The sequence below is a fragment of the Equus asinus genome, chromosome 10, assembly GCF_041296235.1.
Source record: "Equus asinus isolate D_3611 breed Donkey chromosome 10, EquAss-T2T_v2, whole genome shotgun sequence".
Taxonomy (NCBI): domain Eukaryota; kingdom Metazoa; phylum Chordata; class Mammalia; order Perissodactyla; family Equidae; genus Equus; species Equus asinus.
The window spans coordinates 76,008,042-76,024,219 of record NC_091799.1 but is presented as its reverse complement, the minus strand read 5'-3'; the positions used below and the strand labels follow the sequence as shown (position 1 = coordinate 76,024,219).

Genomic DNA, 16,178 nt, shown 5'->3' with positions numbered 1-16,178 from the left:
TCTCCCTATAAAATCCTTCCAGTTGTACAACTCCTTGGAGTATCTCTCTGGTTGCTAGAAGAGATGCTGCCCAATTTGTGAATCCCATAAAGCCAAGTAGATCTTCAAATTTACTCAGTGGAATTTTATTTTTTAACAAAGGGCAAGAAAACAATTTGGTTGAAAATATGGCAGTTGGCCATCTCACCTTCTGCTTCTTTGTGCCCTGAAAGAGTTGTGAAACCTTGAGAAGGAAGTTGGAATGTCCACAAATATTAAAGAATCAGCGATTCCCTTTATAAAATGCTGTGTTCTCACATTTCTTTCCCATCCCCAACCCCTTCAAGTCTCCACCACTTGGGATTCCTTATACTTGTCAATCAATTCCAACCCTTGCCCAATGAGATAGGCAGAAACTTAAGACCACAAAAGAACAGCGTCAAGTTGATTGTCAATATGGCTCAGTTTGAAGAGTTTGCATTTTTAGTAAAGTCCAGGGCTAGGGTATCACTAACTCTGATTTGCCTCATCAATATGGTGTGGGCTTCTACCTAGATACACCCTCAGTTGCTTCAATGAGAAAAAGAATCAGAAAGAAAAAGTACATGGAAAGCCTAATTTACACCAGAGGCTTTCAAACCAAATGGAAATAAGTGATATTTCTTCCTTCACATTGCACTGAAAAAGAGAAAAGAAATTAAAAACCAACCCCTGACATCTGGAAGCTGGCCTTACACTCACAACTAGGTCATGTTATTCTTCTCTTGGACATCAACAATCTCCCAGAATACCAACCTCAGACAAGGTTACTTGAGATCAGGAGAAAGTGAGATAAAAGAGGATACTTTGTAATTTTGTCTAACCACAAAAACAAGATCACCCACAAAATAACCAAATATCTATCTTTCTAGATTACAATGAATCACTATGACTTCTTTACCAATTATAGTTTAGCCTCACTCTAGCCCTATAACTGACTTATTGAGATACCCACTTGCAGAATTGTCCTTGCCTTCTGACAACATCCAATCTAGAAAGAACTTCTACTTCCTTGAATCTCCCTCCAAGTCATCCAAGCTGAGCCCCAAATCAATAAGAAAATCCTCTCCAACACCTTCTCACTGGGATATCCCACTGGTCCCCATCGTGTGTATTCTCTCTGGCTGCAATAAGTAATAAACTCAGTGTGTTCAACTGTATGTTTGTGTCTGGTGATTTGGCAATCACAGAACGCTTATGCCCTCTCTCCTCTCAGTTTGACATAAGTAGGTCTCTCCAGAGTGGGGCTTTTCCTCCTTGGATAAGTTTTCAGTGGAATGGACTTGTGCTCCAAGCCAGGAGCCCTGCCTGCAGAGGGCAGAAAGGGAAAGCTGTCCCCAAAGCCTCCTCTTCGGAGGGAGCTAAATATGGCCCGAGCTGTCCAGATCTGGTCCCTTTTACTTCTTGAATCAGATACCTCTTAGTTGCTCAATTACTGACAATTCACGTTACAGTTCATTTCAAATCCCAAACAAGCGTCCTTGTTCCCTCAGTTCCTGGCTGAAGTCCCCAAACTATTATGCCACAACCTGATTGACTAAACATCCCTGCTGCCTGGACACTCCATCTTTATTCCCTCCGCCCCGCATCAATTCACCTGCCCTCAGCTTTTCGTGAGTGCCAGCTAAATACTAGGCTAGTTCCTTTTCAAACATTAAACTCAATCTGCTCAGCAACTCCACGTAAGAAAACTGAGATCCAGAGAGATTCACTAAAGTGGGTGAACCTCTATCCTATGCCACACTTTTTAGAAAAGTATATGCATCCTCTCTCTCTCTCTCTCTCTCACACACACACACACACACACACACACACACAGAGACACACACAGACATACTCACCATGCACTGAATGGGTATCTGACTTCTCAGCAGCTTGGAATTCTCTCTAGTCTTTGACTTTCCTGACACGGTAATGAAAGGCACTTGCCTGTATTTGCCTGTACTTTAATCTTACAACATCAGCAGAACGAAGGAGAGAGAGAGCTTTTATGTGCACTCCTGTTTCAAAAATTCTTGGGTCAAAAGTTGTTAAAACAGAGAGAGCTACAGATAGCCCTCCCTCCTGCCATACCTCGGCAGGACTCAGGCCGAAATCACTCTTCTGTCACACAGCCTCATGGTTGAAGTTGTTATGGAATCTTCTTTTTTACTGTTCGACATCAGGGCTGGGGAAGCCATTGCATTGCAAAAGGCTGTAACATTAATAGGTTTTGGGGGAAAACACTGAGTCTGGAAGTTACCAAGGTCTCTTCCATGGGAATGTACTTTAGAGTCCAGAGGAACAAAGAGTCCCTCCCCACAATGATCTTAAGATTGAGCTGCATGACATGAGTGAGAGGATGCATGGAAGAGAATAGCAAAGGACCACTTTTTGGAAATCAGTGATGGGCAGATCTACCTTAGTGATAGAACAAGCAAATTTGGACTTAAGTCTGTCAGGGGCTGTGGGTAGAGAAGTTGTAACTTATATTTAAGGAAAAAACACCTCACCCTGGGGTAGAGAGAAGACTGATAAATCTTGGGATTGATGGTCTCTCTCCAGATTCCCTAAAACCAAGTTCAGGTATAGGTGGGGGTGGTTGAGGTACAGCTTGTCTGCAGAGAGCAGCAGAGCCAGTCAAAGTGAGGCTTTCCTGGAGCCTGTTAGAAATGAAAAACCTTGAGCTGCAGACTCATGAATCAGAAGCTCTGGGGATGGCGCCGCGGAATTAGCATTTTAACAAACTCTCTATAAGCACAGTCCAGTTTGCCAAGCCTTGGTCTGGGAAAAGAGTTGCTTTCTGGATCTTCCTTCTGATTTACAAGCCAGACTCCTCTTTCTAGTGGTTCTGAAGACTACTAGATTCTGAATTGATTTAGATTCTGAATTGAAAAGATCTGGATTCTGAATTGATCCAAGCACTGGCTCACAGTACCACCTGAACAAATTATTTATCCTTCTGACCTCAGTTTCTCAAATTGCAAATTGGGAATAACACCTGTTGAACAAATGAGGACTCCAATAAATATACGTTGAAGAAATGGATCTTATAATGAAAGTGTCTTATAAACAATGATTATGCTAATGCTGGTGTTGTGAGCTGGAGTGTGTCCCCATTGGATGGAAAAAATCATCTTTTGTGTTCATGAGGCAGAAAGAGACAGAGCCCAGGGAAGGTCACCTCTTCACAAAGTCTGTGGCTCATCCCCAGGCCCAACCTCTGACCCCTCCAGTCAAGGTTCCAGGCTGCCATGTTATGTTGTGCACTGTACAAACCGAGAGCCAGCTCGCCCTTCTATCGTGGTCCCTGCAGCTCGATATTCTCTGCCGCTCCCTCTTCTTCCTGTCCATCCTCTGTCTTCATCCCTCCCTGAGGTGTGGAGGACAGAATTCTGTCCAGAAGCCGGGAGACCAGAAGACCAGAATTTTAATCCCATCTTTGCTGCCAGTTAGCTCTGTGACCTTGGGTGATTGTTTAGCATTCCTCTGGCCTCAGTTTCCTTACTAAATGGAAAAGTTAAATGGGCACTAGGCACAAGGCAAGGAGGATTGAGCAAGGTCACCTCCAAGTTCCCTTCCTTTCTATCATTCAATAGCAATGCTTCCCTGGGGCCCCCATGCCAGCATTCTACTTGGGTTTGCTTTCTTGAGGCAGAGGCACACACTTCAGACCTGCTCTTCTTATAGTCTCGCCCACCTCACCTCCGCATACTTTACCTTCCCAAACCCCTAGACCCGACTGTGCCCTCCAAGATGATAGATAATCTATTACATGCACCCACTGCTAAGAAATGTGAATTTTACAGAATTTGTAGGAGTAAACATGGGACTTGGAGTCAAACAGACACAAATAATAATGCAGGCTTTGCTAAATTAATATGGGATTTTTGAGCAAGGTATTAGACATTTCCGAGGCTCAGTTTTCCTTCCTATTGGATCTGAAAACACCTACATTGCAAGGCTGAAGGGAGGATTAAACGGATGCAATTCGTATAAAGCACTTAACACAGTGCCTGGCACATAATGTGGGCTCACCAAAGGCAGTTGCCTTCTTTTTGCCACCTGGATAATATTGGCACTTATTAACAACCAGCCACATGCTGAAAATCCTGCCTTACCTTCAAGGCGATGACTATGATCAGGACAGTAACGGGCAGGGCAGCATTGAACTTACAGAGAGCACTTATAATACATCATTATTATCATCATCATTATTGTCATCTACATCGTTGGTCTGTGTAAACATTATCTCAATTAATTCAGCATCAATTTACTTGCAAAGATGCATTGCTCCTTAAACATTCTGACAGGTGGTCTAACTGAATTTTTTTTTTAACTAAAAAGACCTATAATTTAATAAACTTCCACAAATTAAGGAAAGACTTGACTCAAGTCACACACCTTCTTTTTAAGAATGTGCGAATTCCGTGGGGGTGAGGTGCAAAAGCTGGTGTTTGAAAAATAAATTAAAAATAGGTCTTTAAGAAAGAAAATCTGTGTCTTTTGGCAATGCTAAAATATAGCAAATGCATCTGCAGTATTTGGAACCAGTGGCCAGATTGAAAACTGTGGTACCTAAATCCAGGCTGGATTTAGTTTCCCTGAAAGCCACCCACACTTTCAAACACTGTTTTCTAAATGCATGTGCTCAGAGTTTTTTTGACCCAAATATTAGACATGATAAAAAAAAATAGAGAAACTAGTCAAAATCGGGATCTTAGAATTGTAGGATTTAAGAAATGGAAAGGATCTTGGAGATAATCTAATTCAAACTCCAAATTTTACTGCTGAAAATACTTAAGGCCCAGACAGGTGTTAATATGGCCCAGTGACTTCTCCTTTGGTGGCCAATGAGAGTCTCATTACATCTTTTGTAACCATGGGCCCATTTAGAGCCAATTCGAACAGACCTCATCTCTTATCAACAAAGAGATTAAGAATCGCCTTTCAGAAAATTCACAAAGTCAAGTAGCCAGAGCATGCACAAAAGAAGAAATTTTGACCTGAAATGACTGAGGAACCAAAGAGCCTCCTTCCCACGGAACCCAAGGACAGGAACTTGAAAGTCAGACTCTCATCAAAAGCAAGGCATCCTGCTTTCAGGAAGATCTGCTGTTAAAATTCCTTCCCTACCCCCTCAAAAATGCTTAGGACCCTATCATAAAAGTTTAGAACCTCATCACAAATGTTTAGAACCCTGTTGTAAATGTCTAAAACCTTACCATAAATGCTAGAAGCCCACCAATCACAACCTGTATCCCACCAGCATTTCTACTTGTCAGCCTGTTCTCCCTAACCTTTTAAACGTCACCCCAAATCCTGAATCGGGGCAACAGATCTCAGGGCACACGCCCTGTCTCCCTGCAGATTGATCTCGCGGAATAAAGCCGATTTCTCTCTCAAAAGCTGATGCTGTAATTAATTCGTTTTTTATTGATGTGCATCAGGCAAGAGAACCCCAATTTTGTGCAGTAACACTTTTGGTGTCAATATAGGACTTTCTGAATGAGTGACTTTGGCACAATAGCAAGAAGAAAATAAAAAAAGTCTTTTTCATGGCTTTTGTCACTTGGTGAGGAGAGAGAGGCAGTATGTTTGTGGGGAGTCAGTGTTCTTTGACTGACTTTTTCAAAGGTAAGCGAATGACCTTTGCCAGGCACTATCCAAGGGCTGAGAATGAACTTTTTTCCTATATGCCTCCTCCAGAAAGCTGGAATGTGTCAAAACAAAACAAAACCAACCTTCTGAGTTTCACATTAACATCATACTCAAATGCCAGCTTTGCAGGTGGTTTAAAAAGAGGTACTTCTGAGGTGGCCGCCCCCATGGCCGAGCGGTTAAGTTCACGTGCTCTGCTTCTGCGGCCCAGGGTTTCGCTGGTTCAGATCCTGGGCGCTAACATGGTACCGCTCATCAGGCCATGCTGAGGTGGTGTCCTACATGACACAACTAGAAAGACTCACAACTAAAAAATATATAACTGTGTACTGGGGGGATTTGGAGAGAAAAAACAGAAAAAAAAAAGAAGATTGGCAACAGTGGTTATCTCAGGTGCCAATCTTTTTTTTTTTCTTAAAAAAAAGATTTTATTTTTCCTCTTTCTCCCAAAGCCCCCTGGTACATAGTTGTATATTTTTAGTTGCGGGTCCTTCCAGTTGTGGCATGTGGGGTGCTGACTCAGCATAACTTGATGAGCGGTGCCATGTCCACACCCAGGATTTGAACGGCAAAACCCTGGGCCTCCGAAGCAGGGCGTGTGAACTTAACCACTTGGCCACCAGGCCAGCCCCATCAGGTGCCAATCTTTAAAAAAAAAAAAAGAAAGGAGGTACTTCTGAAACTAAACTCCATTCAAGGATGCTTAGAGCACAAGTATCCTGGCAAAATTCAGATATATTTGCAAATCATTTGCAAGTAATTTGCATAATTTGAGAGAAAAGAGGTTGATTCTACCTATAGGATCTTCATTTCTACTTTTTAAATTCTTTTTCCCCACTTTCCCCTTTCAATGATACAGGTCCTACTATTCCAGATAGATAAGCCAGAGGCAAGTAAGAAGTTCTGAATTAGAGTAGATGGCTGAGGAGAATTTTTCAAAATTAATCCCATGGGTTGTTAATAAGTGGAAAGAGAAAAAAAAACTAAGCACTTGAAAAACATTGGATTAGTTACATTTAAACAGGATTCTTCACTAAAATACTTGTCAGTGCCTTTTATATGCTAATATGCATTGCGAATCTTTTGAGAGGTGGTATTGAATTGTACGGATATACAATTCTCAGCATTTTTCTAACTTGTTTGATCTTCCATCCACAAATCTGACTTTAGTAACACTGTACTAGAACATAAGTAACCAAGAAGCAGTTCAACTTATAACTTCCAAACTGCGTGAAATTCCACGTGAGAGAAAAATGAAAGTCATTTATGCCTTGAGTAGAGTTTTCTTCTTGACTTCCCAAAGGCTATTCCCTACACGGGTAAAATCATGGTATGGTTCTTGGCCAAATGCAAAGCAGGCCTGTTATATGGAAATGCAGAGTCTTCCTAAGCACAGAACTACACAGCAAAAGCTAAAGCTGGAGGGGAAGACTCCTTTTGTGCCCAATATATAAATGTTAGAAATAAGGCTTCCTTCATTAAAGGTGTAGCAAGAATGAAGAGAATTGGAATTGGCTGGTTCCAGGGCCCCCCTTGCCCCTTCCTCACCTCTAGTGGGCCCTCAGGGATTCCTCAAAATCTGGGTGCTCTCTGGGGTAAATGTGAAAACAACACATCCTTATGTGTATATAACTCCCTCATTTTCACATATGTGAGAGGGGTGGTAAATTGTTATTTACTGGAACAATTAAATTTCATTAAATAAAGAGTCTTCTTGTTCTGACGAATACTTTGATGGGACTAGCCTAATGTAGGTTGGGGCAGGGAGAGAGATGAATAGTTTGGCATAATAATCTAGAGGAGAGTATAGAGTCTCCAAGGCAATATGGGGCCAGGGAAGACAAGAGATGAGAAAAGGACAAGGAGAAGGAGGTGGAGAGGATTCTCTCTGAGCATCTATGGCTGGAGTGAAAACTGGTATAGAAGATTTATAATTACAGACAAGTCGAAAATTCCATTTTAAATTATCTGAATTATTATCATCATAAAACCTCCCCTGTCTCTTCAGATCTTCAGTAAAGTCTAAAAACCATTGTGGAAATTGAATATGAAGTAGGTTTCATGTCTCAGGTTATAAAGATTGGGAATATGGACAGGCCACATGGGACAATCAAATCATAAAATGATGCAATCTAGAAGCAGCAAGGGCTCATACCATAAGAACGTAAGAAATCTAGACATTAGCAGAAATCTTAGGGAAGTCCTTGTACTTAGGGTGTAAAATGAAGGGTTTGGTATGCTGTTTTAATCTTAAAGAAAAGGGAAATCCCAGTTAATATCTGAATAACAGAAGGAAGTAATGATTTTGCATGGAGGAGCCAATGGCTTGTGGCTTCCATTGCCAAAAAATGCCAATAATCCCCAAATGAGTTGGCCTATATTCCTAATGATCAATTGGCCATATCTACTTAGATGCCTTACTAAGACTTTAAATTTAACATGGCCCTGATTGTATTTTCCCCACTTCTTCCCCAAGTCCCTGTGTCTTTGTTTTCTGCCTCTATATATGCCTCCATCACTCATTCTACTTCTCAAGAAGAATCTTTTTCCTCAACTCTTTTTTTCTATTCCCATCACGTAACTAAATAGTCACCGGATCATCCTAATTTTCGCTGTGGCATATGTCCCCTTCTAGGTTTTCTCACTTCCTCAGTTTAGCTGCATTACTTTGCCAAAACAGTTCTAAGCACCTCTTAACTGCTCACTCTCTCTGTTCCATCTATCCTCCATACTGTGCCAATTATCTATCTACAATGAGCATCTAGTCAAGTCATTCTACTGCAAAGATCATTTCCTGCCTCGCCATTGCTCACAGGATGAAGTTCCCTGTAGCCTGCCTAAAAGCCTTCTTGCAAGTGTGTTCCTGCCCCACCACAAGCCTCACCCCCAGCCAATCCCCACTCTATATGCTATGCTATAAGGACACCCATACTATTTTCACCTCCAGATCTTTCTTTTTCATTCTCTTGTCTTTCCCTACAAAAACCTTGAATCCAAGCAAATCATTCATGCTGTCTCCTTACTGTAATTCAAAATATCAATTAAGGGTAAAGGTAAAAGGGGGGCAGTCCAGTGGCGTAGTGGTTAAGTTTGCATGCTCTACTTCGACGGCCCAGGGTTTGCGGGTTCAGATCCCGGGTACAGACTGACACACTGCTTATCAAGCCATGCTGTGGCAGCATCCCACATACAAAATGGAGGAAGATTGGCACAGATGTTAGCTCAGGGCCAATCTTCCTCACCAAAAAAAAAAAAAGTTAAAGGTAAAAGGTCTGACAGGAATCGTGTTTTTTTCTTCAGACAATGTTTGCATTATTTAATACTTTAACTCAAAAGAACAAATAATATGTACAATTCTACCCATTGTATCACAATCGTGGGAAAGAGCTACAGAGATCCTTGGTGATTGCCCAAACTATACCTCACAAGGTAAGCACCACTCTACATGTATGACTGGGCTTCACCAATGGACTGCTCACTCTCTGGAGGGTGATCTTTGCTTATGGTATAGTGTAAAGGCATAGAATATGGCTTGAAAAGAACAGGGTTTGAGTCTTTGTTTCATCATTCATTATTCAAGTGGCCTTAGGCAAAACATTTCACTTCTCTCAACCGCAATTTTTATCTGTAAGACAATATCTACTTCCCTGGGTTGTCATGCAGATCAAATGGAATTGGGTATTTAAAAGACTCCACAGACAGTAGGGAATGTGCTTTGCAATCTATAAAGTGCTACACAAATGTGAAAAGCAGTGCTAAGAAAAGATAACTGGACACGGAGTCAAAATACACGGTACCATGGGTTGATCTGTGTCCTACAAAAGCTATGTTGAAGTCCTAATCCCCTGTACCTATAAGTGTGACCTTATTTGGAAATAGGGTGTTTACAGACATAGTTAAGTTAAGATAATATCTTTAGAGTGGTCCCTAATCCAGTATGGCTGGATTCTCTAAGAAGAGAAGACAGAGACGCATGGGGAGAAGGTCATGTGAAGATAGAGGCAGAGATTGGAGTGACACTTCTACAGGCCAAGGAACATCAAGGATTGCCAACCATCACCGGAAGCTAGGGATTCTAGAACCTGAAAGATTCTCCCTCAAAGCCCTCAGAAGGAATCAACCTTGCTAACAGTTTGATTTTAGACTTCTAGCCTCTGGAACCAATAGACAATAAATTTCTTTGATTTTAGGCTACCCAGATTGTGGCATTTTGTTATGGCAGCCTTGGGAAACTAATGCACGTGGGTACGAATTTTAGTTCCATCACTTACTAGCTCCATGAATTTGGGATACGTTACTTAAACTTTTCCCCTGATACCTTAAGGCCACTTACCTTTCTGTGATGGTTTCTCTGAGGCCACTGGCCACCCCTTTGACCACAGTGCTAGCTTTGGGGGTCAGCACCACCTGAGATATAAAAAACGAGCCCTTCTTTCTTCTCTCAGTGATAGATGCCTGAAGAAACTGGATCAGTTTTTCCGGGTCTGTGGTGTTGGCCCAGGGTGCTGGCATCATCTGCCCAGGCCAGAGAAAGGGCACTTCCAGAGCCACTGGACTGTGGTAGAAAACCAGCACTTGATAGTCCTTTTCCCACAGGTACTTTAGACTAACTTCCTGGGCAAAAATCGCTGGGCACATTTTATTTCCATAGATGTCTTTCAGCATTTGGACGAGTTTTTCATGATGATATTTCTGCATCCCATAAAAATGGTTGAAGTCCAAGAACACTACCTCCTTATGGTGATCTGTGAGGAAAGCATTGATCTCCTCAAGGCCTTCATTCACTTTGGCACTGAACAAACCATGAGCAAAGTAGAGTTCATTGTCGGGGTCTCTGGGCTTGGTGGAAATTCGAAGATCAAAATAACGTATCCCAGCTCCTAGCTGACCAGTAAAGTTCATTGTTTGAGTGGCTAGCCATTTCCGCATCAGCTTTTTGGCCACAGTTCCAAACACAGAGACAAAATTCTGGACTGTCTCTGGCTGCTCAGGCCCTACTGGCGAGGCTTCGTCAATGTAGAAGCTGAAGGAATCGTGAGATCCTAGAAGAATAACAAGGCATAATGTGGTTATATTTCAGTCCTTTGTCCTTCCCAACTTCTTTCCCTCTTGCAACATTCATATCTCTCCCTCAACCAAACCAAAGGAAATACTAAGCAATATTTACCTAGTTCATTCTCATGTCTAAGGAGAGTCCCTTTTTTTTTTTTTGAGGAAGATTAGCCCTGAGTTAACTACTGCCAGTCCTCCTCCTTTTTTGCTGAGGAAGCCTGGCCCTGAGCTAACATCCGTGCCCGTCTTCCTCTACTTTATACGTGGGACGCCTACCACAGCATGGTGTGCCAAGCAGTGCCATGTCCGCACCCGGGATCCGAACTGGAGAACCCTGGGCCGCCGAGAAGCAGCACATGCACACTTAACTACTCTGCCACTGGGCCGGCCCCAGGAGAGTCCTTTTTAAAACCCAGTACAGTACACAAAGCACTTCAACAGCTCAAATTAATTGTAAAATGATAAGAAAAATCCCTTCTGATGAATATTCTAAAATTCAAATGATCATCTACTTCTACAAACTAAGAATTTAATGCATTTATTAGGATTGGCTTTTCATGCCAGTGTCATAAGTGTTCATTCATTAAGTAGGATTTATGGGGACTCAGCAGTTCCCAAATACTTTGTCTACAATCTTGCCCTTTCCCTTTATTTTGGGTTGATTTTAAGCCTGAAGGCTTGTTTCATTGACTAAAGAAACCCTTTTCACAGGCAGATGACCAGTGAGTTGTTACCTCATACACTTGGGAAAGCGCAAGAGGTTACAAGAATAGAGAAAGGGAGAAATAAGGCAAGAGGCCAGGACAGTGCTGATATAGTTAACATCCTTCCTGACCCTGCATTTGGGCAACTGTCAGCTTAGATGAGGCCAAGCACTTTTTACCTCTTGAATAAAGAATTATTTGTTTTCTTGCAAGTTAACACAACTAACGGCATTTCAAAATTAACTCATAGACTATTTTCTTCACAGATGTTTCCTCTCAGCACTGAAAGCTCTCTTTGGAGTTGCCTTCCAAATTTAGAAGAATTTCTTCCTAGGAACAACAAGGACTACCTGTTTATTTGTTTATTTTTTGCAGTTACAAATATCAAAACTCCAGAAATAGAGTGATGAACTTGTGTATGATTTGCCTGTAAGTATGGAGTGCCATTTAAAAGATTATCAGACCCAATAAAAAAATTAATTCAACTTTTAATTCCTTTTTTGAAGTCTCCTTTAATTCTTGAGCACGACCTACCGAATAGGTAAAATTAGATAACGTATCATGGATTTTTCACCCATTAGAAAGGGCAGATGTCATCATTCCCCATCTGTTACTCAGGCTTCCTCGTTAGCCCCACTCCTGATCCGGTCCCTTGAGGCACATGTTTTTCTGGTTCTTTCACTCGACCAACCCAAAACACACATACATACGCATACCCCCTCTCTAAGTTTCTCACCCATCACCTCAGGGCTATATTTTAATTTATAAAAAGAAATATATATTTGGTCTTTGTCCCCATTTCTAGCACAGAGCTCCTAAAACCCTTGGAATTTCCTAGGTGATGAGAGTGAAAAAGGTGTCTTTTGTGCTGTTAATGAAGAGACTTTTGGACCCACCTAAGAATGGGGGCTGTTGCCAGCGGAGCTAATCATGTCATTAGAAGGTTGGGACTTTCAGTTCCATCCCCCTGACTCTGGGGAGGGGACAGGGGCTGGCGATTGAGTTCCACCACCAATGGCCAATGATTTAATCAGTCATGACTACGTAATGAAGCCTCTATAAAACCCAAAAGGACTTCAGAACTTCCGGGTTGGTGAACACATGGAGATTTGGGGAAGAGTGGTGCATTCAGAGAGCATGGAAGCTCCGGCCCTTTCCCCATTCCTTGCCCTGGGCATCTCCTCCATCTGGCTGTTCCTGAGTTACATCCTTTTATAATAAACCAGTAACCTAGTAACTGAAACGTTTCTCTGAGTTCTGTAAGCCTCTCTAGCAAATTAATTGAACCTCAAGAAGGGGTCGTGGGAACCTCTGATTTATAGCTGGTTGGTCAGAAGCACACATGATGACCTGGACTTGAGATTCGCATCTGAAGTGGTGGGGGAGGGGTTAGTCTTTAAGACTGAACCCTTAACCTGTGGGATCTGACGTTATCTCCAGGGAGATAGTGTCAGAATTGAGTTAAATTGTAGGACACACAGCTGGTCCAGAGACTTGTTTGGCTGTGTGGGGACATATCCACCTCCTATACACACAGACATCGGAATTGTAACCAGACCCATAGAGGAGCTATTTGAAGCAATTTTTTTTCAGTGATGCAATGTTTATCTTCGTCTATATTCCATATCTATGTCATAGATAATATATGTATCTATTTCTACATCTATTTATCTATGACTAGCATTAAACAGGCCATAGGAATCACAGGGTATGGATTTCAGACACCATAGTAGGCTGTTGAGAGAAAATATTTTGAAAACACTTTGATATCTTGCAAATCATAATCTTTAAGATTTGGAAGAGATAACTCCTCATAATTATTAGATTTTTTAAAACCGTGAAAGGTAACCCCAAAATACAGGAATGCCATGTTTAATCTAATCTGGAACTATCTGATCTATTTCTCTTTGGTAGATGGTATGGGAAGAAAATGTCAGCATTTTCCGAAGAAGCAAAACTGGCAGTTTGCATTTGGCATTGGCAAATGGTAATAGGGACTTAATTTGCTTAATATTGATTTATTAGTTGCTGTTCAGGTGACTGCTATATAAATGAAAAACCTAAACCAACTGTGCCGTGGCTCAAAATACAAGAGTGTTTTTAAAGAAAGAAATAAAAAGATGAGTTTAAGAAGAGTTATAATTGAATGATCTAGGATTAAGATAGGTAAAAATAAATGAATAAACCCTCAAAATAAGAGTCAACAAATTAATTTCCAGGCATGTGAAAGAAAGGCAGATGAAAGTAATTGGTTATTTCTGTAATCCAGTGGAAGATATGATTGGAAGCAAGCAGAGAGGGAATTCGATGTGACTAGATTTCTATTTCCAGAAATGAGTGGTTCTTCGTTTTCAACTTAATTTTAGTTTCATCATCCTATCAGGTGGTTATGTGGAAAATTTTACAAAAAGCCTAGGAAATTCATCACTTTTGAAAATTCTGTAAAAGGACATTGTAATTTCTGGATAAATTACTTGTTGACATTTAAGGAAAATCTAATATTAAGGTCAAAATAAGGTAAAGTTAAAAATAAAAACAAAAAACAGCTAACAGAAGGAGAAACCCTTAGTGTCCCCACCAATATTCGTTCTAAGCTGCATGACTCTGAGGAGCACGCGTAGCGCCTGGTGCAGAATGCCGCCCTGCGGGTGCTTCATACCGTAAATATTATTGAGAGAGGAGAATTATGCCATCACGTGACGCAAAACACTATCCATGCATTTTAAGAGAAAATATACAATCTAACGTTGGCCAAAAAAGGAATATTTCCATGACGTTTAATTTCATTTGGAATACTAGTTCCTCCCCAATTTCAACATATTCACTAATCCATTGTTTTCCATTTTTTTAACTTAAGAGAAAAATACAGTAGTATTTTAGACCTTTCAATAATTGAGAGGAAAAGTCTGTTCCAGCCCCGTGTCTTTGAAATCAGGGAGCCCAGCCCACGAGCAAGATAGTGCTAAGCATTATCTTGCTCTTGGCTACATCCAAACCTTTCTGCCAAATCTGGTCTGATATTTTGTGTCTACATTGACTCAGTATTTCTGGGCTCCTGACCTTGTATCCTTCCCTTGTCTACAGCCCCAAACTCATACGTTGGACCTGATACTTAATGTTCCTCCTCAGATTCTGAATTTAGCTTCTCAAGTTTGGGTTTCATTTGTCCTCTCAACTCAGACAAGAGCTGGTCACCCCCATTATGAACCTAGCCCAATCAAGCTCCTTTGCTCCGGCTCTGAGTAAGTGAGTGGAGGAGGCTACTTTCTCTCATTTCTTGGAAACAGTCGCTTTTATTAGTTTCTCTTCAGTCTGTTAAATCATTCGCTCATTGAGGCAGTAGGCCTACTTCTAAGATGGCCCCTAACAATCCCTGCCCTCTTGGCATTCACATTCCTCCCCTGAGTGAGGGCTCAATCTAGTGACTTGCTTCTATTGAATTAAATAACACAAACATGATGGGATACCACTTCTGAGGTTAGATTAAAAAAGATTGTGACTTCCATCTTGCTACTCCTCCCCTTGCTGGGTTTGATGAAGAGAACCACCATGTTGGAGAGGCCCATGTGGCAAAGAGTAGGGAGTGACCGTCAGCCAACAGCCAGCTAGGAACTGAGGCTTTCAGTCCAGTAGCCTTCAAGGAAGTGAATCTTGTCAACAACCCTGAGTAAGCTTGGAAGCAGTCCTGCCCCCATGGGATCTTTATTCCAGCCTTGTGAGAAACCCTGAAGCAGAGGACCTGGGTAAGCCTTGCCTAGATTCCTGACCCATAGAAACGGTGTGTTGTTTTAAGTGACTAAGTTTGGGGTAATTTACTACACAGCAATATTTAACTAATACAGACTATCAACTCTTTGAGGGTAATGAGGGGATTTGTTGTCTACATATTAGGTCCAACTGCCTAATACGAGAACTTGGAGTTTTAATGAAGAGAAATTAATTTAATTCAAAATTTTCATACGCATCTTTCTAGTCTTGAAAACTATGTATTAGGTAAGAGAAAAAAAATAAAAGAAGAAGAGTTGTTTAAAAAATCTTCTTGAATACACAAATGGAGTTACTCCATTCTGCCTACTGTTATGAATCAACTTAGATGTCATCTAATCAACTAGCATGAAACATCCATTTTATTAACTCAATAGTGTTACATGTGTGATCATCTTTTTTATGGTCTCTGGTAGTAGTGGACTTAGCTTCTCATCCTATTATTTGGTGTGATAGGAAGAATTCTAGGACGGCCCTCCAACTTTCACCCCCTGGTATAGATGCCCTGTATAATCCCCTCCCCTTGATTGTGGCGAATATAATGGGATGTCATTCTCATGATTATGTTGTATTATATGGAAAAGTTCATTTTTCCCAGATGTAATTGAGGTCCCTAGTCAATTGGCTTTGAGTTCACCAAAGAGAGATTCTCCTTAGTGGGTCTGACCTAAGCTGGAAGTCTCATAAAATAGAGACAATAAATAGCAACACATGTTCTGTTCATCCTGAGGAAGCAAAATGCAACATTATAGAGAGAGCCATGTGGTAGTTGAAGGGATTAATATCCCACCAAAGCAGGACAAAAACTACCTTAAGCTGAAAACATGTGAGCAATCAGCAGCCACAGAAAGAAACATTATCTAAATTTAAGCAGAGCCTCTGAAAATACAGCAGCCACTGACCTGTCTACTAGGGATTTTCTTGATTGGGAAGAAAACTGACCCTTAGCACCAGGATTCACACCAAGTGTGAATTCAGCTTCTCGTTAGAATCAAAAAA

General features: G+C 41.2%; 1 protein-coding gene across 1 annotated transcript in view; it reads right to left on the bottom strand.

Moving 5' to 3' along the window:
• Window positions 1–16,178, bottom strand: part of PLCXD3 (phosphatidylinositol specific phospholipase C X domain containing 3) — a 161,430-nt gene that overhangs the window by 49,471 nt on the left and 95,781 nt on the right. The window contains exon 2 of the mRNA XM_014867421.3: window positions 9,992–10,700. Within this exon, the coding sequence (XP_014722907.1) occupies window positions 9,992–10,700 (709 nt within the window). The remainder of the gene's footprint in view (window positions 1–9,991; window positions 10,701–16,178) is intronic.